Genomic DNA, 27,834 nt, shown 5'->3' with positions numbered 1-27,834 from the left:
GAGACTCGTCAACCTGGGAAGGTTGCCCATCTAGGAAAAGGAAAACTCTGATCCTCAGCGTCCACTGCCTTGTGGGATATCTTCAGGAGGAGAAAAGGCTAAAGAGTAAGCCCTACACAAATCCAGAGTGCAGTCCCTAAGGCAGTTGGATGGCATGCCTCTTTCCATCAACTCCTGCAGCCAAGCTGGTCCCAAACCTATTGCTCTGCTTTCCTTTGGACCACATCAGTGAGGTTGAGAGAGGGGTCTTGTCTTCTGGGCAGCCCAGAACACACTGCCCAGACTTGCACCCTGGGAAGGTCACTGCAGTGCTGTCAAAGCAGCGGTCCGACTTCACCCTTGGAGGCTCACTCCATTGTCTCTCGAGACGGATGGATGCCAACCACAGCAATTCTGGACACAGCTGGATACAGTACTTTGTCGTTTAAAAATTACTTTGCACCTATCCTGCTTTGAATTCATTAGATACATTTCATCTTGTGTTTTTTTCACTTATTGGAAACTCTCTGGCAATATTTCAAGATGTCAATTACAGGTCTTCCCATGCTAATATAAAAATAATGGGTTGCAGCTATCAATAGCCATGCTCAGAGTAAACCTACTGAAATTAGTAAGCATGCCTAACTTAGGTATATTAATTTCAGTGAGTATACTCCAAGAAAAACTTGATTGGTTACAATCTTACATAAAACGTCCTGTTTCTACATTTGGGATTGATTGGAGCTCAAGGATGAAATTCATGCTTTACAAGTGTCGGAATTCATGTTATGTAATTTAGCTGCTATTCAGCTAACCCTAAGTAAATTATTTAGCACCCTAAATGCTTAATGAAATGTTTTAATAAATTTCAGGCATTTGCATTTTACTGCCAGGTTTGGAAAGGAAACTTTTAGACACACTACGTTTTTCAGATGTTTGCTCAGTGGAACACGTTATTGCTGTATGCCATCCTGGAAACAAATTTGCTCTTTCTGTAATGTGAAAGGGAGGGAACGCAGACTTTTGAGAAATCAAAGTTCAACCACTGAACGAAGATTTTAATCGAAATGGATTTGAAGTAGCATAGGTGCAAAGTTATAAAAGGCTAAAGAACTACAAGCCAGTTCAGATATTAATATTCCTCCTCTGGTAAACTATGGTTTATCAACCTGTGAAGAGTATCATGGCCACTCCCATGTTGCTCCCCTCTTAGACCACTGGTTTTGTGTAAACTTGAGTTCCACATCACACCCAAAACAAGGATCTCTAGCTTACTTTCAGTTCACTAGCCATGAACTTGAACCATGGTTTTATTTACAGATAGGTAGCCGTGTTGGTCTGCCATAGTCAAAATAAAAAAAATCCTTCCAGTAGCACCTTTAAGACCAACTAAGTTAGTTCTTGGTATGAGCTTTCGTGTGCAAGCACACTTCTTCAGATACAGGTATCTGAAGAAGTGTGCTTGCACACGAAAGCTCATACCAAGAACTAACTTAGTTGGTCTTAAAGGTGCTACTGGAAGCATGGTTTTATTTGTCTCAGTTCTTCCTAACCCAGACTTCCCCATTTCAGATACAGTGGAACCTTGGTTGTCGAATGCTTCAGAAGTCGAACATTTCGGCTTTCGAACGCCAACAACCCAGAAGTGAATGCTTTTGTTTTTGAAGGCACTTCGAAAGTCGAATGGCTTCCGAGGTACATTTTTCCATTTTTCCAATGGATTTTGCCGACCGGCAATTGCGCCTTGGTTGTTGAACGTTTCAGAAGTCGAACAGTCTTCCGGAACGGGTTATGCTCGACACCCAAGGTTCCACTGTAATGTAAACAAGCCAGGATCACTGCACCATAGCACAGCTCTGCCAGAGTTTATTCTCTCTCTTCCCTTTCCCTGCTTGACTCCTTCTCCTTCTATTTTCTCCCTTCCTTCCTTCCTTTTTTGCTCTTGGCTTTGATGACTGATCTTCTTAATGGCATTCTGAATTGACATGCTGCTATATTTTGTGCTCTTATTGTTAATACTTGTTACTGTACTTGGAATCATAGAATTGTAGAGTTGGGAGGAAAACCAAGGTGCATCTAGTCCAACCCACTGCAATGCAGGAATCACAGCTAATGACTCCGTGACAGGGGGATCCAACCTTTATTTATCCAATGAAGGAGAGTCCACCATAGTCTGCTCCACTGTCAAATAGCTCTTACTGTCAGAAAATTATTTTTAATGTTTAGTCAGAATCTCTCTCATACACACACACACACACACACAAAATTTCTGGTGATTTTACAGAAGGCGAACTAAATTTTACAGATACCAAAACATGAACAAAACCATCACACAAAATGTAGAAACTGATAACACAGCCTGAATGCCACACATTGAGGATATATTCATCAAGGAGCATTCACCAAGATTAATCAGGGTAGAGCAGCAACCCCTGTACGACTAGAACCTAAAGGTTCCTCTACGGTAGCTTCTGTCTCCAGGGACGGGAATCTCACAAGCCACCTCTTTAGTTCCTCTTGCTCAGAACATAAGAAGTTCCATAGCCAACAGCTGCAAGCAAGCCTCTTCTCTGGAAATTTGTTCTAATTCTGTTACGAAAGCAATTTAAGCCATCACCATCTCTCTGGTAAAGAATTTAGATAGGGAGACTATGACATTGCACTTCCTCTCCACTTACTTGCCTCACAGAATTGCTGCCCTGGTGAAAGCTCAAAGGAAAAGGAAACAAACGCACGTGCGCGCGCGCACACACACACACACACACACACAGAGATAGAGATCTTATGATTGGCTGTCAAATAAAATTGCACGGTTCTTGGAGATAAATGGTTGATTCCAGCCCCATTCTGCGTACTTCCAAATGATAACTTATGAGATTTGGGGTTTTTTTAAAAAAAGAAAAGATAAGACAAACACAACAGCAAGAGCTTGGGAAAGTTGCGCTTCTATTTTGACAAACATGGCATGATTACGAATGCCCTTTCATTTGGAAGATTTCAGACACCTCGAATGCAAATTCAAAACCAGTTCTGGCCAACTAATATGTAGAGTTACTCGGGCAAATCCACTCTGCTTAGTCTACCGCCGAAAGAAGAGCTGAGCAAAAGGCACGTTCAGAGCTTCAGCTTTTCATACCAAGAATCTAAGCTTAGTCAGTAGCTAATTTTTGCTACTTTCCATTGCCATCCACTCCGTTTCCTAAAGAGACAAGCCAGGAAGCTGAACAGTCTTAGTTGAAGGATTTATGAAGTCTACTACAGGGTACTGACAGCGTCACCACAGTCCTGTCAGGAGTTCAGCCTATACTCGAGTAGGACCCTGGCAGAGACACATACCTGACTGGCATGTTCCCTCCCTCCTGGTCAATCGTTCGGGAGCTTCATAAGCTTTCTTCAGCCCAAACATCACAGTGACCGATGCCAACCGACACCGGCACACTTAGGGATCCGCAGAGTTTGCGCATCATGCGTAACAGACCTCAGCAACTCAGCATTTTGGCTAATCTGCTTTATTTAAATATAAACACACACTGCAACATGGTTCCCTCTCTCTCTAGCATCAGACAGCAAAGAGAAAAAGAACAAAGGACAATACAGTGGTACCTCGGGTTACATACGCTTCAGGTTACATACGCTTCAGGTTACATACGCTTCAGGTTACAGACTCTGCTAACCCAGAAATAGTGCTTCAGGTTAAGAACTTTGCTTCAGGATGAGAACAGAAATTGTGCTCCGGTGGCGCGGCAACAGTAGGAGGCCCCATTAGCTAAAGTGGTGCTTCAGGTTAAGAACAGTTTCAGGTTAAGTACGAACCTCCGGAACCAATTAAATACTTAACCCGAGGTACCACTGTACTCCCACTTCACGGAACACAGTAACACAAACATCCTGCCTTCGTCACTTCCCACTCTGTGGAGTCAAAACATATACCGTCATGTGACAGACAACAATCCCATGACTGCAAACATGGAGCAGGAATTCTAACAAGTCCATGCTAGCTGTCCAAAGAGTAACCACATCCCCAGAACAAGCACTCTTCTCAGCTGAACATAGGAAGATGCCTTATACCAAGTCAATCCACTGGTCCATCGAGCCCAGGGTGGGGAACCTCTGTCCCATGGGGCAACCCTGGTTCTCTGGGGGTCCCAGCTGGCCCAAAGAATGACACCCACCCGTCCATCAGTTGTTGCCACTGGGTGACATCAGTTGGTGAGCAGAAGGTTCAATCCTGCAGGACGATGCTTTGCCAATGCGTTCCCTGCAGGAAACACACTGGCAGAGCAGAAGCAGACCCCTACATGGGCAGCTCAACTCTGAGAGGTGAGTGGGACTGCCCACCTATCAGTCACCTGACATCAAATGATTGGCAGATGTATGGCCCCACCCACCTGGGAAAGCTGGCTTGCAGGGGTGGGAGAAGGTAAAGATCTGGCCCACCAGACTAATTTGGCTCCTCAACCCCAATGAAGTTTTTTGTTTGCAGGTGTTGCTTGGATTCACATTGCACCTACAAATGGACTTCAAAAGGGGGTTCCTAGCCCACCTACTTTCAGCAGCCAGAAACACCATAACCAGACACTGGAGAGACCTGTCAGGAGTAAGCATGGACCAATGGTACCAAATAGTATGGGAAACAGCCCTACTAGAAAAATTAACCAATAAACTGAAACTGACACGGGGACAAACAGAAGAAGACACCCTTTACCCCAGTATGGCTCCCCTTTATCACATACACAGCCCAACAAGACAATGACAATAATCCACCAACAGCATACAAATCAATACGGCTAACCTGATCCAAAACACCCACCCACCCCACTCACACACGAAAACAAAGATCACCAAAGCCAATCACAAACAATCAACCACACCCTAGGCCAACCCCAACCTCTCTCACCACCAAAGAAACACAAATAAACAGCAGAGAACCTGCACGAGCAACGCTAACACCAAACCCTACACACATTAAGCAAAATAGAAACATCGCCACCCGACCCCCCCACCCCCACCCATCTTCCCCCCTCCACCCCTCCACTCCAATGTCTCAACAAATGGAACTGATTTGTAAAAATGTTACACAGAAAAAATACGAGAGACATTACACATACTTCTGTAAAACAAGAAAATCTTTAATTAAAAAAAAAAGAAAAAGGGGGTTCCTGGAACCACTGGTCAGCTAATCAGTACTTATAGCGAGCTCCTTTGAAGGTGTGTGCACCCAGCAACGATCAGCTGATTGGTGCTGAGAACAGCCCGCTTTGAAACTGTCACCTGACATCACAATCCCTACTTAAGTGCTTCAACAGATGACACACAGGACTGTTGACTCAGCTTGGAATTAGGACAGAAAGACTGTTCCAGGGGGTGGAGAGACCCATAATTTCAACCTAAAGGACTCTCTTGTTTATATGCTACAACAGCCCATATTCAAGATACTTTTGAGAAGTGTGATGCTCGAGCCTCTCTTTGTTATTCGAAATTTTGCAGCAAAGGCTTAGATATATTTGTTGCTGCATTGAGGCTGACAGCTGACCTATTTGTATTAACACTGAGCGATATCGCAAACTTTCTGAGAAATGTTAAAACATGCCTGTGTTCCGCAATCAACCTAGGAAGACTCCAGTAGAAATGACTACAGATGGAGTTACTACCGCATGTATCAATCAGCAAAAGGTGAACGGTGACAGGTTTTTGGAACCAATTTCAAAATCGAAAACAGCAGAGTTGCATTATGGAGCACTGGAGCATCAACAAGACAACAACGCCAAGCAGAGAAAGAAAAAAAGCACAGGAAACCGGTTTAACAAAATCTATTGAGTTGCTTACTCATCATTCAAACATAATCCATCATCCCTAAATAGCACAAAACTCAGTGTTGTTAAGAAAATCTATTCACTCTTTTTTAAAAAGGAAATAAGAAAAGAAAGAAAGAGATTGGAATAACATATTGGGAAAGAGTTTGCAAGACACAGAGCTTACTAATTGGGTTGACCTATTCCAGAAGAGAGAGAAAATGCACATGCTGGACTAGAACCTTGGGAACCAGGGTTCAAATCCTCAATTCAGCCATAAAGCTCACTCTTGGACCACTCTCAGTCTAAACTACCTCACAGGGTTGTCGTGAGGATGAAAATGGGGAGAGGAAGAACCACGTACCACACCCTAGAGCTCCTTGGTGGGATACAGACACAGCAGTAAACAAATTAAAGTGCAACAAGCTAAGAGGAGATATCCTTTTGTGGAGTTTCTATTTCCAGTACCCAAGACAACATTTGATCCCTGCACCCAGAAGCAAGGTCCCTAAAGGAAGGAGACATTGACAGTGATAGGGCTGGTTGCAGCTCCCTTTGCAAAAAGCATCCTTCATTGGGTGCTGTCACACCTGTGTACAGCACTCAAAATTGGAACTCTGAAATAAAGGCAAAGGCTGGGCTCTGAAGGATAGAACATAGGTCTTCAACCAGTGGGTTGCAGCAAGCTCCTGCAGCCAATGGGAAGCTGCACACGCCTCCTCCACACCAGAAGAAGTGCCAGAAATAGCGTTTGCACGCACGCACTCCGGCCCACCGTGGCGTCTGTGGGACCGTGAACCGGCCCAAGCCACAAAAACTTTGCCGTTCTAGGTTGAGCAAACCAAGTTGGTAGCTTCTGGGTTGTCCTTAGATCTCAACCCTCCACCCCAGTGGTCTCCAGCTGGTCTAGACCCAAGCCCCACCTCCCGATTCCTGAGCTGCAACATGGGACTCGCTATCATATTTTCACTTTGGATTTATACTTAATAGTGCTAACGATGCACTTCGTTTAATCCTAAAACGACAATCTGCAGAGAAATGTACGTGGTGTAACCCCAGCGTTACTACTGAATGAAAACTAGTCCTGCAGTGAGGCATGAGAAAGGCATGAGCACCTGATTGGCCAGAAATATGTATCTTATTTTTTTAAAAAATGGTGCGTTCTTTTCTCCCGCCACATCACCACACTTGTGGAAATGGATACAAATGAGCATCTAATCACAAGAATGTGCCCTAGTTCAAACTCACATGAGGTGCTCCTTTGGTCTGGTCAGCTTCAGCTGGAATCTCATATGGTGGCAACGGCTTTGCTGCACGTACAAACACCACGTACATTTCTCTGCAGATTGTCGGGTTAAGTACTTAACCTTGGGTTAAGTACTTACTTCGTTCCGGAGGTCCGTTCTTAACCTGAAACTGTTCTTAACCTGAAGCACCACTTTAGCTAATGGGGCCTCCCGCTGCCGCCGCGCCGCCAGAGCATGATTTCTGTTCTCATCCTGAAGCAAAGTTCTTAACATGAAGCACTATTTCTGGGTTAGCGGAGTCTGTAACCTGAAGCGTCTGTAACCCGAAGCGTATGTAACCCGAGGTAGTGGGCATTTTGGGGGTTTGTTCCCCTTGCATAATAAAGAAAGATAATTGGCAGTTTGCTCATACACAGTCACTTCCCAGCCACAGTTTGGTCGGCTGAGTGTCCTCCAGACAGGTCTTGGGTGAAGGAGCATCTCCAAGGAAAGGCAAGCTTCCCTAGCACCAGGCTACCTTCCACCAGACCCAGGGAAGCCACATCGCCCACACTTCCCTACCTTGCTAAGGCCTGGATCTTCACGGTGTAGCGCTCTTCCTGCTCAGAAACTTTCTTCTTCAGGTTGTCAACTTCTTGCCGAAGCCCCGCGGAATGCTCCATCTCTCCGTCAAGGAGGTTCCGCAAGGAACTGAGGGGGGAAAGGGCACAGTGTTATGGACACAGCACCGTCCATCATGGCATCACACTTGTCAAGGCAGGCCTGTTTCAATATTCATTCATTCATTAAACTTATTCGTCGCCCGTCGCCTGAAGGTCTCCAAGTGACTTACAGAAGAAGAGAAATACAATACATTATACCCTAGGGGGAAATGGTGGGGGAAATTACACAATACATTAGCATTTCATAGAACATAACATCCAGGGGGTGGTGGGGATATACTAGCTGTATAAGGTAAAGGGACCCCTGTCCATTAGGTCCAGTCGTGGCCGACTCTGGGGTTGCGGTGTTTATCTTGTTTTATTGGCCGAGGGAGTCGGCGTACAGCTTCCGGGTCATGTGGCCAGCATAACTAAGCCGCTTCTGGCGAACCAGGGCAGCGCACGGAAACGTCGTTTACCTTCCTGCCAGAGCGGTACCTATTTATCTACTTGCACTTTTTTGGCATGCATTTGAACTGCTAGGTTGGCAGGAGCAGGGACCGAGCAACGGGAGCTCACCCCGTCGTAGGGATTCGAACCACCGACCTTCTGATCAGCAAGCCCACTAACTAGCAAATAAACAAAACCTCAACCTCATCCTAATCCAAATATTCATATCAAACCGACAATCCCCCCCCCTTTAAGCTCCCCACCCAGACGTCTGGTGTGAAGGCCAGCTGTTACAAATCAATGGTGTGTAATGGTCCTTCAGGGATGGTCCAGAGGTCTCCTCTCCCTTCAGGGGGGAGCCGTAGCAAAGCAGGAAGATGGTAACACAAGTTTCACCTGCTTTGCAGTTGACCTGGCTGCTGCTCCTCTCCTGCTTCGGGGGGGGGGGGTGCCTGCCTGAGAATTTATCTTCCCCTTTGATGTCAAGGCCAGCTGTTACAAATTAGCAGCCCAGTTTCCTCCAGGAATGGTCCATCACCCCTCCAGGGACAGAAGCCTGTGGCCCTCTGGGTACCCACGCCCATCGTTCTTGACCACCGGCCACGATTGGCTGTGGCTGATAGGAGTTGCAGTTCCACAAGAACATCTGGAGCAGGCATCCCCAAACTCGGCCCTCCAGATGTTTTGGGACTACAACTCCCATCATCCCTGACCACTGGTCCTGTTAGCTAGGGATGATGGGAGTTGTAGTCCCAAAACATCTGGAGGGCCGAGTTTGGGGATGCCTGATCTGGAGGGCCACTGGTTTCCCAACACTTCTGCTGTAAAGGGAACAGAGCTCTCATGTGTGCTGCACGTATCTTTGGCTTGCCGCAACTAGGCATGTATAATTTCCCTACAATTCAGAGCCCTTCATTCACCTACAGCGTCTCGAGCATCTGCGTATAACAATGGGTTGTGACTCGGGAGGCAACGTCTTGATGAATCTATTCAAAAGGTGTCATCGTACAGGAGGGAATGCCTCTACTGGGACAGTGCTGTCTGCAGCACATGCATGCGCTATCTAAAAACATAAAAACGTTGGCTCCTCCAGAATTACTGTTTTATTCATATGCAAATGAATGGCACTTGAAACAGATTATTAGGAAACATCAAATGGTATGAACGTTCAGCAACGATTATTCAAGATGCATACCTCTAGTGATGACTCATTTCACGTTTCCCCCACCATTCCTTACTTCTTATTGGTTTAGCAGAGAGGGACACAAGGACCACGATATGCGTTTACTCCAGGGCCAGTGTAAAGGGACCCCAAACCTGTATAGGTGTGTTTCACTCAGGGTTCCTGATCACCGGAGGAGCCCTTGCACACCACTAAGCGCATAGGGCTCCCTTCACGCTGGCACCAAACACAGGACCAATATGTGCGCTAGCATGGAGGCAAAATTAGTGGGCTACAAAGGCAGAAGTCTGGTGGGGCAGCATCCTTTTGACCCCTTCACATGCAAATGCAATCCAGGAATACTCCTCCCACCCTAATGCTGTGGATATAGCATCTTAGCATGAGCTTGACCAACGCACTGCACTCTGGTTACCTGCTCTGCTCTTCCAGTTCATGCTTCCTATTCATCATGGCCACAATGGCTTGCCGAAGTTCAGCTGCGGAAGAAAACAGGGGGCAGGGAGAGAAATGGAATATATCGCTCCAGTTACGTGTCTAACACAACGAAAGCTCTGAAATTCATTCCCGTTACCAATGTGGTGCTTTGCTTGGTGGTGGTGTTTTTAATGTATTGTAAAATTTAGAACAGAGGTGGAGAATCTCAGGCCCAGGGGTCAAATGCAGCCTTCCAAATCTCTTTGTCTGACTTTCTAAGACTCTCCCTCACCCCTGACACTCCCTCCCAGACTATGGTTACTAGATGTCCCCGTTTCCCGGGGACAGTCCCCGGATTTACAAATCTGTCCCCCAGACAAAATTTGTCCCCGGAATGTCACCGGATTTCATTTAATGTCCCCGGATTTATATTTTAAGTGTTGTAGATTTATTAGTAGGGAATGAATGTTGCGTGATTGGTTCAATGGCACAAGACACATCATATGGGGACTTCCGGCAAGGCAAAATGGCGGGTGCCACAGCAGTGAGCAGCTCCTGAAGCCAGCCAGAGCCAACTGCACTACCAGGCTGGCTCTGGGCTGCTGAGACTGCTGCTGCCACTGCCGAGGGGGAACCAGAGATGCCCGGCGCATCAACTGGGGAAACCCCCATGACCCAAATCAGGCCGGGAGCAAGAGCACCCAGCCACCCGGCCAACTGCCCAGCAGTGCTCCAGGGCCTGTAAAAACCCCGGAGCCAATGCAGGGAGAAGGAGCAAAGGAGAAGGAAAAGGAAGAGAAAGAGAAAGAGGTAGGCAAAAAAAGAGGAGAGCCCCGACCTTGCCGCGCTGCTGCTGCCACTGCCACGGCTGAAGATGAGAGGTAGGAGAGCACCGGGAGGGCAAGGACACGTGGCCGAGCCCAGGCCTGACCCGAGCCTACTCCATGGCAGATAGCGCTCCAAGAGATCAGGCCGGGGCCCAAGGGAAGGCCGAGTGACAGAGGAGACCCAGAAGAGAAGATATTACTTCTTTAAAAAAAATTTAAATTATTTTTTAAAAATATTTTTTTTCTCTTTTCAAAAAAAAGGGGCCCCAGATTCTTTGAAAAAAATCTGGTAACCTTATCCTAGACTCCTTTTGTCTGCCTGGAATGAATCCTTAAACCCTGATCATGACTCTCGGTTGCCTGAAGGTCAAAGAGTTGTGCAAGTGTACAAAGGTGCCCACCGTACGCAGGTAAATTTTGCATTATTGCTCTGTCCCCTTTTGCCTCTGGCCCCAGCCACCAATGGCATGTGGCTCGCAGAAGACTGCCCAAGAAGGGACTGAAAAAGCTTTAGATGAATACCTAAACCACAACCACTCTGCCTGCCTGCCTGCAAGCTTTTGGAATCAACAGAGAGGCTAAATAATTTCCTCCACAGATATCTGATGTCCGCGACATTTGTGTTATTACTCCCAATAAGCAACCAGGCCACGGTGGAAAATACGGACTGTCCGAAAGCGCCACTGAGTCTTGGAACATTTCGCTTCCAAATGGCTTTGTCTGACAGATTTATCAGTAGGAGCAGGAATACAAACAGAACTCAGAAGAACGTGTGCTCAGGAAGAGACATGCTTTAGTACAGATGTACCCCTTCTCCAGGGCACGTTATTAATTTAAAAAACTCTCGGTGGCTAGTCAAGGATTAGATAAGGATAGCTCACAATCACCTCTTGAGAAGGAGCTGTAAAGTGAAGTCATCTGTCAGCATATATCCAGATATACTCTTGGCTAAGACCTTATTCTCAGATTGCTTCTGTAGCTCAATGCCAGAATATAAATTTGATTTCTCTGAGTGGTGGTGGTTTTTTCCTTTTAATTTACAGATTAATCTGACACATTATAGGGAACAGAAACATAACAGCGTATAGGAAATAACATAGGAAAGCTTTAGTCCTGCCCCAAGAACCTTGATAATGGGGACACAGTTCTTGTATACAGACATTTGATCAGTTTTTAATACTGGCTTCTTCTTCTTCTTCTTCTTCTTCTTCTTCTTCTTGTTTAAAAAATGGCTTAGAATCCAAAAAACAAAATGGGCTCTATCACCTAGTGATGGCCTCATCCTATGGCCATATTTATTGGGGAGCAGTTGTTGTTGTTCAATTGTATATACATTACACAATGGCAGAAGTAAAAAAACAAAAACAAAAAACCTACTCCTCGCTTCCTCTCTGTTGATGAAAATGTTACTCCACAACAAACAAAGCAATCCTATGGCTCTCTGCTCAGAAGGAAATCCCACTGGTTTCAATGGGACTCACTTCCAGGCTTGTGCATAGGACTGCAACCTAAAGCAATACTTTCAAGGCTGGTGTTTCAGGAAGATTGGTGGATTTAAGGCAAAGGGGGACGAGCTCAGTGGTGGCGCATCTGCCTTGCATGCAGAATTTCCCAGGTTTAGTCCCCAGTGGCATCTCCAGGTAGGGATGGAAGAGACTCCTGGCCTCCTGGAGAGCTGCTGCCAGTCCGTGTAGACCATGGCTAGGCAAAATAATGCCCGGGGGCCAGATCTGACCCAATCGCCTTCTAAATCCAGGCCGCAGATGGACCGGGAATCAGTGTATTTTTACATGAGTAGAATGTGTCCTTTTATTTAAAATGCATCACTGGGTTATTTGTGGGGCGTAGGAATTTGTTCATTTTTTTTCTTCCAAAATATAGTCCGGCCCCCCAGAAGGTATGAGGGACAGTGGACCAGCCCCCTGCTGAAAAAGTTTGCTGACCCCTGGTATAGACAATACAGTACGCTCCTAAGCGATCTGATGCAGATAAGACCATGAGAGTCGCTACACTTTTGAAGAGCGGAAGTTCTGTGAGATGCGTTAGCAAAGCACATTGGACAAAAAAGGGGGAAGAGGTGCTTCCAGACTTGGCAAGGAAAGAAACGAGGAGCAGAAAGTCCTCTTTCAACAAAACATAGGTTGCAACCACTGCCTTTAAAACATAACAAAACACTGCTGTCAAAAACCACTTGTAGATGTGGGTCTTGTGGCTTTTATTATCACACAGTACTTCGTATTATACACCTGCTACATGTTTATAGAAGTGAGTTGCTACGCAACCAGCTGGAAGTCTCCCTACTCAGAACCCGTTCCCTAGTAATAGAAGGGTGGAAAGTCATACATTAAAACAAGATACTTTGCAAATGCATAGACATAGACATAGCCACTGCCACTCAGTGTAGACAGAGCTGAGCCAGACCAAAGCTCTGATCAACACCAGGCAGCTAATATGCTCCAATGTATTTCACCATTATTGTATATTAATATATTTCAATTATTCCAATTTGTCACAGCATCTGGGTACGTATTTGGGAAACTAGCAGAAAGTTGTGGATTCACAATATGGTAGTTGCTTGTGTTCACGCATGACTACTGCCTGCAAGCCTGCTTCTAATTATTGTTAGAAACTGTGGTTTGGCACTAACTACACTTAGCAAAATTGCCAGCATAAAGATAACACGAACCACAGCTAGCTGCAAAACGGAAAGGGGCAGATGGATGAAAAGGGAGAATCAAGCGAGCAAACGGGGCTAAGAGATCAGACAGTGTTAATCTGCACTAAGCCACTGTGAAATATAGGAAACAGAGAGCGCCATGGCTAGAGATATCACTCCAAGGTGAAAAAATTCTAACTTTCAACAGGCTTTTCCTGTTTTGTTTTATTGCTGAGGGTTTTGGTTGCAATTTTTAGATGGCTGATTTTTAGTTGCTTTATAGTGGTGTTTGTGCTGTTTCCCTTTTGATAGTGTGTGTTCTTTCTGTGTTTTCTTATGCTGCGAGTGCTCCGCAGGCAGTAAAGTAAGGCATAGCTTAGGTCACAAGCACACCCTACATTTAAAGCACTCTTATACCACTTTTAAGAGTCATGGAGAATCTTGGGTGCTGTAGCTTTGTTCAGAATGCTGACCTCACACAGCTACAAATCCCAGCACCCTTAAACTACAGTTCCCAGGATTTCCCATTACTGTTTAAGTGGTGCAAGAGAGCTTTACCTGCATGGTGTTGCTTGCGACCTCACTTACAGGAAGCCATGTGGCACCAGGTTACAGTAGGTCTAGCTTTCATCGCTCTAGGGACCCTCATGATGTTTTGAACTCGCAACCCCCATCATCCCCAGCCAGCACAGCCAATGGAACTGTAGGCCAGCAACATTTCGGGGGCCACAGGTAAGCCACACTCTTATTACCAGGTGTCTGCAACTGCCGCTAGGAAAATTAGAGCAAATTATGTAGCCAAGATAGCCACCAACTGTAAAGGAGATGAATTTATTTGATCCTGACTTGCCAACTGCATGGTCGGCAGTTCGAATCCCCACGGCGGGGTGAGCTCCCATCTTTCGGTCCCAGCTCCTGCCCACCTAGCAGTTCGAAAGCACCCCCGGGTGCAAGTAGATAAATAGGGACCGCTTTATAGCGGGAAGGTAAACGGCGTTCCGTGTGCTGCGCTGGTGCTGGCTTGCCAGAGCAGCTTCGTCACACTGGCCACGTGACCTGGAAGTGTCTCCGGACAGCGCTGGCCCCCGGCCTCTTAAGTGAGATGGGTGCACAACCCTAGAGTCGGACACGACTGGCCCGTACGGGCAGGGGTACCTTTACCTTTACCTTACATCAAGCTATAGGGATGCGGGTGGTGCTGTGGGTTAAACCACAGAACCTAGGGCTTGCCAATCGGAAGGTCGGCAGTTCGAATCCCCGCGACGGGGGGAGCTCCCGTTGCTCGGTCCCAGCTCCTGCCAACATAGCAGTTCGAAAGCACGTCAAAGTGCAAGTAGATAAATAGGTACCACTCCAGAGGGAAGGTAAACGGAGTTTCCGTGTGCTGCTCTGGTCTGCCAGAAGCGGCTTCGTCATGCTGGCCACATGACCCGGAAGCTGTACACCGGTTCCCTCAGCCAATAAAGCAAGATGAACGCCACAACCCCAGAGTCGGCCACGAGAGGACCTAATGGTCAGGGGTCCCTTTACCTTTATATAGCCAAGATAGCCACTAACTGTAAAGGAGATGAATTTATTTGACCCTATCTACATCAAGCTATATTCTATCTTTATCACCAAACTCTGAATATAATTGCACATTGTATTAATTAACATTATTTTTTAATATATTAGTGGCCATGTGATGATTTTAGCCTATAAATTTTATTGTTTAATGTCCTAATCTGTATATTAAGGTACATTTATAGCTCTGTTTAGAGTAAGTAATGTCTTGATAAATGTCTTGATAAATGTTTTAAGTTTTTTGTATTAATCCAGCATATTTTCTTTTAATTGTTGAATGATTCTGTGTACATTGCAGCAGCCTTTGGCTATGTGCAATAAAACTGACTGACTTGACTACCAGGAGTCCAACACTCTAAACACTAGATCAAGGAGGCTAAACTACCCTCTTTCTGATGTGCTAGACCTACAACTCCCATCAGACCCAGCCACCATAACCAACAGTCAGGGATGGTGGCAGTCATAGCTCAACAACCAATCAACATCATCTGGAGGGCACCAAGTTGGAGAACGTTGGAGTTAGTGGGGATTGGACCACAACTTGAGACCACTGCAGGTGACCACATAAGTGCCCAATTACTATGTGGAATCAACTTTGCTTCAGTTTCCTATTAGGACATTTATTTTATTTTGCAAACCGTGTGTGTTAAGCGAGGAATTCCTACACCGACTTCGGAAGACACCCTCTTTGCTTAAAAGGTGAGCCAGCATTTATCTTTGATGTTTAATGTCTCCTGCTCTATAGGTATCCTGGGTTGACCTTTGATGTTTAAGGGTTTAAATCAACTTCCAGGATAGCTGAAAATGGGGTTAAATATTACCCACGAAAGCAGAGAAAAATTATCCCATATAATGTTTTTGCTAAATTGGCCAAGAGTTAGAAGCAGCAAGTGAGTGCAGGAGCAATTGCTCCCCCTACTGGTGACCAATATTTTAGCACCCTGCACAAGGAAGACTCAAACAATTTTTTAATACTCATTGGAATGTTTTACTGCCAATCTATGGAAATCTATCGGCTGCCAATCGGTTTTATTTTTAAAAACTGTTTTGACAAAACAAGCTCTGCATTCCAGATATTAAACCTCCCTGCCACGTTGCACATACAAATTCAGCAGATGCAGATCTGGATAAATCATATATAAATTCCCAGCCTGTTCTGAATGTTTATGGCAGGTTAAATTTAAGGCGCACTTTCTAAATTTCAGCTCCAAGTGCATTATGAAACAGACAAAATACTGAACGAACATCTCAAAAGCCTTTGCTCTTCACCTGTAATATGGATTTATTTTCCATATTTGCTGAATTTTTTTTAAAATTGTTTTTGATAAGTCCTTTGAATAGTTATATTTATTGTTGTTTGGTTGAGAGGCTGAGCAGATTTGGGCGCAATTTTGTGGGAAACTGGCATGCAAATAAACAGATGGTGCTAATGGTAATAATTTTAGCCTAGGCCCAGACACTAAAAACTATAACAAAGTGACTTCCGGGTTAGCGCCATCGGCAATGGCGGAGTTCCTCTGACCGAGAGGAACCCGCTCCGTGAAAATCGGGTCTTGCCGCCGCGGCGAAGGCAGAGACCCTCTAAAAATCCCAGGCGGAGGAAGCCTGGGAACGTGGGATTCGGCTGACACCAGGAGCGCCTCCCCTACTCGCAGGGAAACCCTTTTTCGGGGATCCGAAGCGACGTGGGGTGAGTGGCGCGGTGTTTTGAATCAACCGCTACTTTTACGGAGTGAAGCCGCACAGCTGTTGCCGGAGAGCGCTGACTTTTTCCTGTGGACAATTGGACTCTAAACAAGTACCCGTAAGTAGAACAGAAAATTGGATTAAGAAACATTTTAATTTGGCACTGAAGCGGGAAGGCTCTAAACAGGAAGTCCGCCTCCTGTTTTTTGTAAATAGATTGAAGCAAAAACTTTGTAAGCTAAAGTCTGGAAAGTCGTATATAAAGGTCTAAATTTCCTTCAGTTATTACCACCAAAACCCCTCTTGGAAGCAGGAGAAAAGGGGGGGAATTTTTGACTGTTTAAGCCTGCAGGAGAGAGAGTAAAGAAAGATAAATTTCCACCGCCTCAAACCTGGGAACGGGGTGTCAGAGACAGAAATTTATGGGGAAGTTCATCGACTGTGAATGGAATGTCTTTTGACAGATAGTAAAAAAAAGAGAAACAAATTGACTCCAATGTCACTTCTTGCATTCAAAAGAAACAAAGTATTTGAAAAATGAAAGTAATTTTCTTTTGTTGGTCCTGCTTTCAAAAGATTAATACAAATAGAAATTGTCTCCTCTAGAGGGAGCTTGTTAATTTGTAGCCGGAGTCGATCTGGGGAGTTCACAGCTGTAAGATTAGGATCGTGAGACCAGACTCTGACCTTGAATAAAAATGTGTTTACAAGAAGTCTTGGTGCTTGCTTTTTGCAAGACAAGTGCTTTGCTGGAGCAGATGCATGAGAAGATGGATTTGATGACTGTTGCAGTTAAAAACTTTGGACAAACGGCGAATACTCATATAGAAACCATTCAGGAACCAGCCCAGGAACTTGTTTTGACAGGGCAAGCGCAAGTGCAGAAGATAATGGAGGAGGTTGCTGTTGAACCTCAAGTAACACAAATGGAGAGATCTGAGGCCTTGCAGGAGCATAAGCCGCTGTTTTTGAAGTTTGAATCTGGAGTGGACCAGGGGGCGGTCTGGAGTTGTGAGGGCTCTTAATTTTGGAAGGAATTTGAAACATGCTTTTAAATACTTTCTGGATTACAGTGTTGACTGTGGGGAATGGGACTGTGGGGAATGGGCTGATCTGCTGAGGAGAGATGGAGATATTTTTGGATTGGAGTCCTCCCGAGACCTACCCCCCAAGGAGAAAGGAAAGAAATTAAGAAAAAGATCAACAAAAGACAAAGTAAAGTGCAGGTATAAACAAGAAGAAGATCTGCAGAAGGGACATGGAAAAGACTTAAGAGCCTCGGACATAAGATCACCAGGTTGATGGACTAGATGGAATGGACAAGAAGGACTGACAAAACCCGAGACCAGGAAGAAGAGACGTTGGATGAAGATTGGAAGAAAGTTTTTTAAAAAAATTATTTTGAGAATTAGTGTAAAATTAATGAGTATTAGGAAAAACGTTGGAATGAAACTATTTGGCTTTAGTAGAAATGATATAAGGAGTTATGTACATGAAGTTTTAAGTTTTAAGGGTTTTTTTATGGCAAGATAAGGTTAAATAAATTAAGGTAAATTGAATGACAGAATATGGTGAAAGATGGAAAGGATTTGTTGAGTTAATTAAAAGGTTAGATCGTTAAGATAAATTATATAACAAAAATTGAGAAAGATGGAAAGAATTTGCTGAAACAATTAATTAAATTAGAATACAAAAAGGGAGGTGTGAGGAGGTCGATGAAACAAGTAAATGAAAGATAAAGATATGGAACATTGGACATGTGTTTTAATGTTATTGTGTGTTTTTTTGCTGTATTGTATTGTTTTTTATTCTTTTCTCTTTATGTATTGTAATGTATGCTTTGTTAATTTTTTGTTGTTTTCTTTTTCTCTTTTTTCTGTAATTCTTAAACTCTTAATAAATATCATTTTTAAAAAAATAAAAACTATAACAAAGTGATGCTTTTGGAAGATGCTCAATGGAACACAGAAGTCACCAAAATAATCATTTAGTGCTTGGACACTACAGACAAGACAGGACTCCCAGGGTTATCTTTGAGACTGTGATGGACATACAAGATGTCACAGCATATTGGCCTCAACCCAATAATGGCTTTGATATACACAGCCATGACTAACCTGGGTTGAAAGAATGGTGGTTAGCTGAAATCCTTCCACAACAGACAACCCACTAGCGACTAGACCATGGGTAGGCAAACTAAGGCCCGGGGGCTGGATCTGGAGCAATCGTCTTCTAAATCCGGCCCGTGGACAGTCTGGGAATCAGCGTGTTTTTACATGAGTAGAATGTGTGCTTTTATTTAAAATGCATCTCTGGGTTATTTGTGGGGCATAGGAATTCATTCATTTCCCCCCCAAAAAATACAGTCCGACTCCCGACAAGGTCTGAGGGACAGTGGACCTCTGCTGAAAACATTTGCTGACCCCTGGACTAGGCGGTCTCATCCTTTATATATCCAACCAATCACTGCTCTGCAGAAGAGGCTATAATGCAGAGACTCTTATCAGGAGTCTGTTCTGCACAGGGTCAGAACCAGGAAGCACCAGCCTATGGTAACTCCCTCCAGCTGCGTATCAGACAGGTTCCTTCTCTTGGGGCACCTGTTGAAGACTTTCCTCCCTTCCATACAGGGAGATTTTTTTTAATCCCAGTCAATATCCAAACACATTTCAATTTGTTTTTATATGTCTGACTGCTTTTAATGTATTGTGAAATTGCTTTTGAGATTCTTCCTTAGTAAGAGATTGTTATTTGTTGGCATCCATCAGTCTCGGAAGACAACGGAGGAGTTTGCCTTTGGATGTGAAGTCAAATTCATTTCATTTATGAAGATTCCATAAACGCAATAACTAATAATGGAATTAACAACAGACCCCTTTGGAATAAAGCAGAGCTTTCCCCACCTCTTTCCCTGCTGATTGCATGTAGTTATACCTTGGGGGTCACAGTAAGGGAGAGCAGATGTCGTAAGCTTCCAAGGCACATCTAGCCAACTAGAATTAGAAACATAGTGAAAGATTAACTGAGCCTTTCGTCTGATCCTGCAATGCTCTTCTCAAGTTACAGGGGTTTTGCTTCCGATTTTGGGGGTTTTATATTCCTAATATTGTGTTTCACTGCCTACTGGGCTACCAATTTATAGCCCCAAAATTTGAATTAGCCCAGCCTACCCTAATCTGATGCCCTCCAGATGCTGTTAGAGTACAGCTCCAACCATCTCTATCCATTGGCCCTGCTGGCTAAGGCTGATGAGGGTTGCAGCTGAAAACATTGGGAGGCCACTATGCAGGGAGACGGCTGAATCAGTTCTATGAAACTGATAGGAACTCTTGCCAATGCTGGCCAGTGAACTGGAACTTATCCTGACAAAGCATTTGCTTAGATGGAATGGAAAGACAACAACAGCAGCCTTCTGAATCCAGCTCAGCAGAGACTTACCAACGGTCATCGGTTCTGGCACAGTGGCCGAGGGCAGCAGATCATGCAGAGAGTTCTCTTTGACAGGGGGGCTCACTTCTTCCCTGATTTTAAAAAGAAAAGAAAGGTAAACCTGAAAAAGAGCCTACAGAAGACATTTGAACTACAAGAACAAGACTGGGCACAATCCAGTTCAATTTTCAACTCTCATTCATTTTGATTGCACCATAATGACTAGTATTAGTTATCCATAACATGCCACCACATTATCCAGATCCCCAGAAAATTGAGTTCCCTTGACTTTACTCCTGACAGAGTCCCAGCTCATGCACTAGCTCCCCTCTCAAGTTTCCTTCGTTAACTATTTGTTACTGCAAGGCATAGTTTCCATGCACACCTCATTTTGAAACACGTTTCTCCGAGGGTTTGCAGGCATAAATGATGGTTTGCGCTAATCAGTTGTTCCTTGGCTCAGATGCAACAGCAAACTATGGCTTGCATAAACCAAGTAAGTAAAGAAAGAGGAAGCACGCAAGCTTGAACCTCGAGCATAAACTGCCAAACCATGGCTTGCCATTACTCATATACCAAGCTTTAGACAGGAAGAAAACAGAAAGTTGTATGGGCTTGTCTGAAAAGTAGAAAACTTAATCTGCCTTATACCTGTAATGTGAGTTGGCATTTCCCCGAGCCAATTCTACTGAAAAATCAGCTGTTTCATGCTCATCACCATTCTCCAGGTTACCTAAAAGAGCACATGGATAACACTGTTAGAAGAAAGATGACATAGGTCCTAGTTCAATGTTACTTTCTTCCAGGCACTGGTCCACTTTTGAACGCAGCCTTGTTAATTTTCAGTCTCAGAATTCAGCTTTGTGAGAAATCCACTCGGGGACAGTTTCATAGAGTGCAATGATACACTGAATTAAATATTGTAATCAAGGGAATCAGCCAGTATGGAGGCTGAAATCCGCCAATTACTGGACATCTTTATTTAAGACTGACAGCCCGCTTGCCAAGAATCAGATCCCTAAAAACCACACACTAAACTGTGCAATGCTAGACTTAACTACTAAGCAGTTATAATTCACATAACTCAGTTCAATGGGATTTAAGAGTAACTTTATGAATTGGTAAAAGAAAAAGATTTGTAAAACATTTCTGCATTCTGCAACAAGAATTCAGGAACCAGGACTGATGACAGAAATTAGGTATAGCACTACCTGTAATAAAATAGAGATGTTATACGTTTCCAAGCACAATTCAAAGTTTGGTGTTGACCTTTAAAGCCCTAAATGGCCTCTGCCCAGTATACCTGTAGGAGCATCTCCACCCCCATCGTTCTGCCCGGATGCTGAGGTCCAGCGCCAAGGGCCTTCTAGCGGTTCCCTCATTGCGAGAAGCAAAGCTACAGGGAACCAGGCAGAGGGCCTTCTTGGTAGTGGCGCCCGCCCTGTGGAACGCCCTCCCATCAGATGTCAAAGAGATAAACAACTACCTGACATTTAGAAGACATCTGAAGGCAGCCCTGTTCAGGGAAGTTTTTAATGTGTGACATTTTAATGTATTTTTAATCTTTGTTGGAAGCCGCCCAGAGTGGCTGGGGAAACCCAGCCAGATGGGTGGGGTACAAATAATAAATTATCATCATCATCATCATTATTATACAGTCACTTTGCAAAGTCCAACCACTAGTTGGTCCTCACATTGAATGAGATGCGGGTCGCGGTCACTGCCAATTTACAGAAAAGTAACAGCGTCCTGCCCAGAGTGAACAACTTTTGGCAGACAAGCCAAAAATTGTGATTGCTAGGATCCCAGTTCCCACCCCACCCAGCAGTGACAAGGTCAAGGATAACTCCCCTGTCCCAACCTTAGAGGTGGAAAGGTGACAGGGGTTTGGTGGTTTGCTTACTACGTGGACCAAGGCCCTCTGGAAACTTCCACCCGCAGCAGCCAAACACTTCTGCCCCCAGCCTGACTCCCAACGTCAGAACCATGTTACCGGCAGGGCAGTCTGAGCCAACTCTGCAGCTCATGAAGACTTTCCAAAGCCACCATTGAGAGGAAAAACTGGCTCAAGCCATTCCCTACTAAACCAGGTCTCTTGCTTGTCCATTGAAGGAAAGAATTATTTTAGAACAATGGAGGACAATCTGCATTCACTGTCCAGTCTTCAGGCTGGATATTGGTTTTGCCCTGGATGTTTAGATTCGGGAAAGGGAGACCACATCTGTCTTTGTCAAGGGACTAGAGCTGGAACTCATTTAGAAGGAAACAGACTCACACCCAGGTTACTAGAAGATATGCATCAATAGAAAGTAGTCTACAGTATGCAAGTAAAATTCAATTTATTGCTCTGCTCACTATCGCCTACTGGCTGCCAGCTGGTGTTGGAAATTTGCCCAGCAAGAAATGTGGACCTCGGGATGGTGGTGTTTAAGGACTAAGGTACAGCTACAGATAATGAATTGTATCTACACTTTGTGCACACCTGTTGAAGTTAATGGGCATGACTAACTTAGGTTCAATAAGTTCAGAGGGTTTGCTTAGTTGGGTATGACCCCATGCCCCTAAGCCATTATTTTTCAGCTCCCTCAGGATCAAAAACAGGCCTTTTCAAAGTTAGATGCTCCATCAAGCCATACCTGATCAGCTGTGCAAGAGGCAGGAGAAAAGGAAAACAGAAGAAATGGGGAGGGGAGGAGGGAATTTGACTGTCAGACAGGTGATTGACAGCAGAGTGTCCGACAGAACATTTTGAAAAGTCTCCCCTCCACCTCCCTTTTGCATTCAATGGGACAAGATCGTTTAGCCGGGCATTTCCAGAGGCCAGTTCAAGCTGTGTGTCACTCTTCTTTAGATCTCTAAAGGAACTCTTGCCATTTGTCATTGTCTCGCTGGCTTCTCAGTGTGTGTTGAAAAAAAGATGCCTAAACAACAAATGCAAAGGGCAGGTCCTTGCGCTGTGTCCCGTCTGCACTCAGAGAGAGAAGGAAGGTGGTCCGGGCACTTGAATAGCTGCAGCTTGCCTTGCTAGCCCCAGAGAGCTGCTTCTTGCTAGGGTTTTCCTCCCCTCCAAAATAAAGCCTTTTATAACAAAATTCCAGTGCTCTACCGTAAGGGTTTATCTGTATGGGGGGGGGGTTGGGGGGCAGGCAGAATAGACATGAATTGTAGGGCACCTGAACCCTTTTCAGCCTTTAATGGAAAGGTATGCATTCCATTTGGAACCTGACAATGGCTTTTTAAAAGAGAGGCTTTGATCAATTGTATGCAAGCCTTTCAACTATTTATACCATGCTGCAGAGTTAAATCCACAGGAGGGCACTGGATGCAGCGGTTAACCCTTTCAGGTCTTTCTTACTCATAGCTGCCAAAGAGAAAAACACAAAAGGGCACCATCTACCCAAAAGAGACCCAGGGAGATGAATGCAAGTTGCACAAAAGCTCAAATTTTCATTCTATGTGATGATTTACAAGTGACTGTCAATCTTCAGGCTTGGCACCTCTCTTTCTGTTCAGCGATGAACTATATTTTCCTTGTCAGCCATATTTTTCATGTTAGCTATTTGCACGGGCCACACTTATTTGTATTTCGTCTTCTCTCCTCCTTCTATTAATAAATTACTCCGAGGTCTAGTGGAATGTCAGCAGCCTTTGACTTCTTATTGTACAGGCTGTTTCAGTTGCTCACTTAGATGAACAGACAAGCTATTGAAAGAAACCAACTTCCCCACACTACCTTTGAGCGGATTAAAAATGTTTGAACTATAGTGAAAAGGACCAAGACAACCTATTATTGGAGAATACGAGCAAGTGAGCCAAATAAATTGATGGAGAAATAGGCATATTTTTTCCCCTGACATACTGGAATAGCGAGTACAATGATAACGTATAGCCATATGTTTTCAGTTTATTGTGATGTGTATTTTTAAGTAGGAGTTTTATTTACTGTGTTGCAAGTAAACTTCTTAATGCAAATTTGTTATAAACAACAGTAATAGCAATAACAATACTACATTTACCTCTCCACTACAAACATACAGAAGGCTCACTAGGCAAGGGGAGAGAAAAGCGTCAAAGAAAAAATTACTTCCTTGCATGCCTCCTTTAAAATAGCCCAACATTTTGTGTTATGTCACTCACCCTCCATGTATTTCAGTTACAGTATTTTTCACTCCATAAGACGCACTTTTTTCCTCCTAAAAAGTAAGAGGAAATGCCTGTGCATCTTATGGAGAGAATGTGTGGTTGATCGCTGGCTCCCTTTCTGGCCCGGCCTCTTGCCCAGGCCTCCATTGTTGAATGTTCTGCAGACGGAGGCTGTTTGTTTCCCCAACGACATGTGACTGGCTGATTAGATTATCAGTCTGGAAACTGTAGAAACGGCTCCCTTTCCTTTACTAAAGAAGCTGCAGAACTGTGAATTGAACCCCATAAAAACAGGATTTTTTCCCTCTGCAAAGTAAGCTCAACAACTTTGAGCTGATCCTCAAAAAAAATGGGCTTTTCCCCTTTGCAGAAGAAGCTGCACAACTGTGAGCTGATCCCCCCAAAAAACTGGGCTTTCCCCCTTTCCTCCTCTAAAAACTAGGTGCGTCTTATGGAGCGAAAAATACGGCACTTGTTTCAGGCAGTCTTTGAACTTGGCTGCAAAGATATCAACTGTTAACAATAGATACTCACCAGTCTGGGTGAAAGAGCCTACAGCACTGACAGGGAACAACTCATCAGAATCATCATTCAGGACTTGCAGAGGAGACCAGGCGCAAACCAGCGAGTTGCTCGTGACACCCTCGGACGGTCTAAATAACGACCACATTTTTCAAAAAACAAAAATTGTGTATAACATCAGGCTTTAACTCGAACACAGCCTTTCCACGAAAACAAAAAGTGTGTCCAAACTGCAAACTATGTCTCTCATCAATTTCTGATGGGTCGACTACAGGGCTGGAAGGAGTTTTCAGGTTGTACAAATATTTGGTTGCATAAAGTAATGTTTATTCTCATTTCTGAGAAACTGACTTATAAATTAAGAGTGTTTCGGGGTGCAGCTAAACCTATGTAACCCCCCCCCCCAATTTGGCAGCCATTTTTTACTTATATGACAAGCCAATCATGGGAATGGCAAGTCCCAATGAAACTTAGCTTTATTTGGTTTCATAACGTTTGCTTTGCATCCTCTCTGTATTAGGGTGGGTTTTGTTGTGACATCCAACGCATTGTGCAGTCTCTTGAAAATGTACTTTAGTTTTATTAGGCAATGGCTGTGAACCCGACTGTCATTGTTTTGTACTCCCCCACCCCCTGACACACTTCTGTTTTTATTTATTTCTTACTAGATTACTTTAACTTCATAATTTTGTCTTGAAAATAAAAAAGTAAGTGTGTTCAAAGCAGCTCACAAAACATACATACAAAAGTATGTATCAACATCCATGAACATTTTGGTAAACGTGTCTGGTCAGCTATCCCAACTTTTGCTATTTTTATTTATTTACTGTTCCCTTATTGCTACCACATTCATATCCATATGGTTCTCCTCTCCTCATTTTACCCTGCCAACAACAAAGGTAGATTAGGCGAGGGACTGTGACTGGCCAAAGGTCACCCAGCAAGCTTCACGGCTATGCAGGGAACTGAATCCTGGTTTCCCATGTCCTAGGCCAACGCTCTGACCACTACACCACACTGCTTGCCCAAAGCGAGAAGCACCAGACTCTGCACAAACACCTAGTACCAGGCAAACACTCTGTATGGCTGTTGTGACATGAGCAGTGGTTTGAATACAGACACAGAGGGCATGGGTTCAGCTCCATCATTAGCCTCACCTACAGAAGCACCAGATGGGGGCTTGACACTAAGCATGAATCCAGAAGCTTCATCTATCAATCACTTTACATCCAAAAATTTCAAGGCATGGCAGAAATAAAAAAATCTGCAAAACAGCATCATGTTGTGAACACAGTACGGGGTACATTTTTAAAGCCCAGAAGTTGATATGGCACACGGGGTGAGATCATCCTTCCAAGAAGGCTTCCCAAAATAAGAAAGCCTTCAACACGAGGGCAAAATAAAAAACGGTCAGCCCCTGTCTAATCTGGATAGGGAATGACTCCAATGGGGTATCATTTACCACAGTGTAATCATGTACCGCCTTCTCAAATGAAGGTAATATATTCAAATTTTAATGAATTGTTTTCTGCAGGTTTAAAAACAAAACAAAAAAAGAACAATTTTAAAAATCTGCTATGTACCATTTGAACCCTTTCGTGTGCTACTGGGGGTACGTACGTATTCTGCACTTTGGGAAACACTGATCTAGGGTGATTGTAAAGTGTCTTGAGTTTCCACTAACAAGAAGGGATTTTGTTGCAGGAAACGTCTAACCCAAATCCAAAGCCAGCTCTGCAAGCTCGTCAGGTAAATGTAGCAAGTGATCACTTCCGAGATCAGGTCTCGCTGAGGATCCAAACTGCCCCCCTGTGGCAGAAAAGCCAGTATTTCACTACAGTTTGCATCAAGCTCCATCTGGCATCTGAGCTGGCTAATTTCCTCAGTGGATATACCATATTTTTTGCTCTATAAGACTCACCTTTTCCCTCCTAAAGAGTAAGGGGAAATGTGTGTGCGTCTTATGGAGCGAATGCAGGCTGCGCAGCTATCCCAGAAGCCAGAACAGCATGTGCTGGTCCCGGGGGGAGGTTACCATGGGGCAAGGTCCAGGACCTGAGTCGAGGGTCGGCAGACAGTCCTCCATGGGCGAAGCGGGGTCCAAAGTGAGGAGCCGGGCAAGGACAGGAACTCTGGGGGAACAGGACTGGATGCTGGCCGAAACAGCTCTTCAACGACGTTGCTCCCGCAACCTGGGACCGGGCTGACTGGCCTTTATCTTCTCTGAGGCCAGGGGCGGTCCCAGCCCCCAGGAGACCCGCCTCTCCTGGCCTTAAGGCGAGCACTCCTCCTGGGAGAAACCAGTTCCCTCTGCCTCTCTGCCCTGAGCCTCTGCAGCTCAGGAGAGGCTGGAGGGTTACTGGACCCAAGGGGAGACTCACCTTCCCCTGACAGGGCTGGGAGAGGTGCACCTGTAGGCACTGTGTCCTCAACCCCCTCCGGAGCCAGAGCAGATCCACCTGGTGCCTGCTCCTGAGGATCCGGCACAGGTGCAGGTGCTTCAGAATCAAGGCCCTGCCCCAGTTCAGCCAGCCCTGGAGGCGGGGACTCCTGTGCACGCTGGGATTCCTCCGGTTCAGCCTCTGAATCGGATTCCCAGGCCATCACACAGCAAGAGAGATTGCTGCTTTCATTGCGCAGCGATCCCTCTTACTGTTCTGGCTTCTGAGATTCAGAATATTTTTTTTCTTGTTTTCCTCCTCCAAAAACTAGGTGTGTCTTGTGGTCTGGTGTGCCTTATAGAGCGAAAAATATGGTACTTTGCACCTATCCTGCTTTGAATTCGTTAGATACATTTCATCTTGATTTTTTTCCACTTATTGAAAACTCTCTAGCAATATTTCTTATAGTCTTATATTTTTTAGATCTTATGGAGATCTTATATTTTTTAGATCTTATAGAGCGAAAAATACAGTATATGGGTCCCTGCTCATCATTCCCCTGCTCTGGCTATCTGCTCCCAGCCGCTGTCTAACCTGCTTCTTCCAAACTTGACCGTCGAGCTTCTCTTCACCAGGACTGGACAAGGGCTAGCACTGCACTAGGTTAACGCAATGCTGTGGCAGCTCAATGCACGCTGTACAGTCCTTTGCTCACATGCTTCCTTTGTGGCTCAGTCGTTGGGCACTTGCTTTGGTTGCAAAAGGTCCTAGGATCAATCCCCAGGGGGAGCTAGGAGCTGACTGAAACCCAGGAGATCCACTACCAGTCATTCTGTCTGTAGACCAGCGTTTTCAAAACCTGGGTCTCCAGCTGCTTTGGGGCTACAATTCCTATCATCACGGACCACGGATCCTGCTAGC

At 44.8% G+C, this 27,834-nt stretch overlaps 2 protein-coding genes across 7 annotated transcripts in view; one reads left to right on the top strand and one right to left on the bottom strand.

Annotated features, from left to right (window-relative positions):
• LOC308463448 (transmembrane protein 238-like) overlaps positions 1–27,834 on the top strand; it is a 166,317-nt gene that overhangs the window by 44,423 nt on the left and 94,060 nt on the right. The gene's annotated exons all lie outside the window — the stretch shown is intronic.
• Positions 1–27,834, bottom strand: part of SNX29 (sorting nexin 29) — a 225,936-nt gene that overhangs the window by 177,150 nt on the left and 20,952 nt on the right. For all 6 annotated transcript variants that reach the window (XM_080981819.1, XM_080981821.1, XM_080981822.1 and 3 more), the window contains 5 exons: positions 24,545–24,663; positions 20,519–20,600; positions 19,877–19,959; positions 9,705–9,768; positions 7,580–7,708 (listed from right to left, as the gene is read on the bottom strand). In XM_080981819.1, coding sequence (XP_080837945.1) covers positions 7,580–7,708; positions 9,705–9,768; positions 19,877–19,959; positions 20,519–20,600; positions 24,545–24,663 — 477 coding nt within the window. The remainder of the gene's footprint in view (positions 1–7,579; positions 7,709–9,704; positions 9,769–19,876; positions 19,960–20,518; positions 20,601–24,544; positions 24,664–27,834) is intronic.

Source organism: Podarcis pityusensis (assembly GCF_964106645.2).
Source record: "Podarcis pityusensis genome assembly, chromosome: 14".
In the NCBI taxonomy this organism is placed as follows: Eukaryota; Metazoa; Chordata; class Lepidosauria; order Squamata; family Lacertidae; genus Podarcis; species Podarcis pityusensis.
Note: the sequence above shows the minus strand (reverse complement) of the source record. Positions and strands in the feature narration are given on the sequence as shown.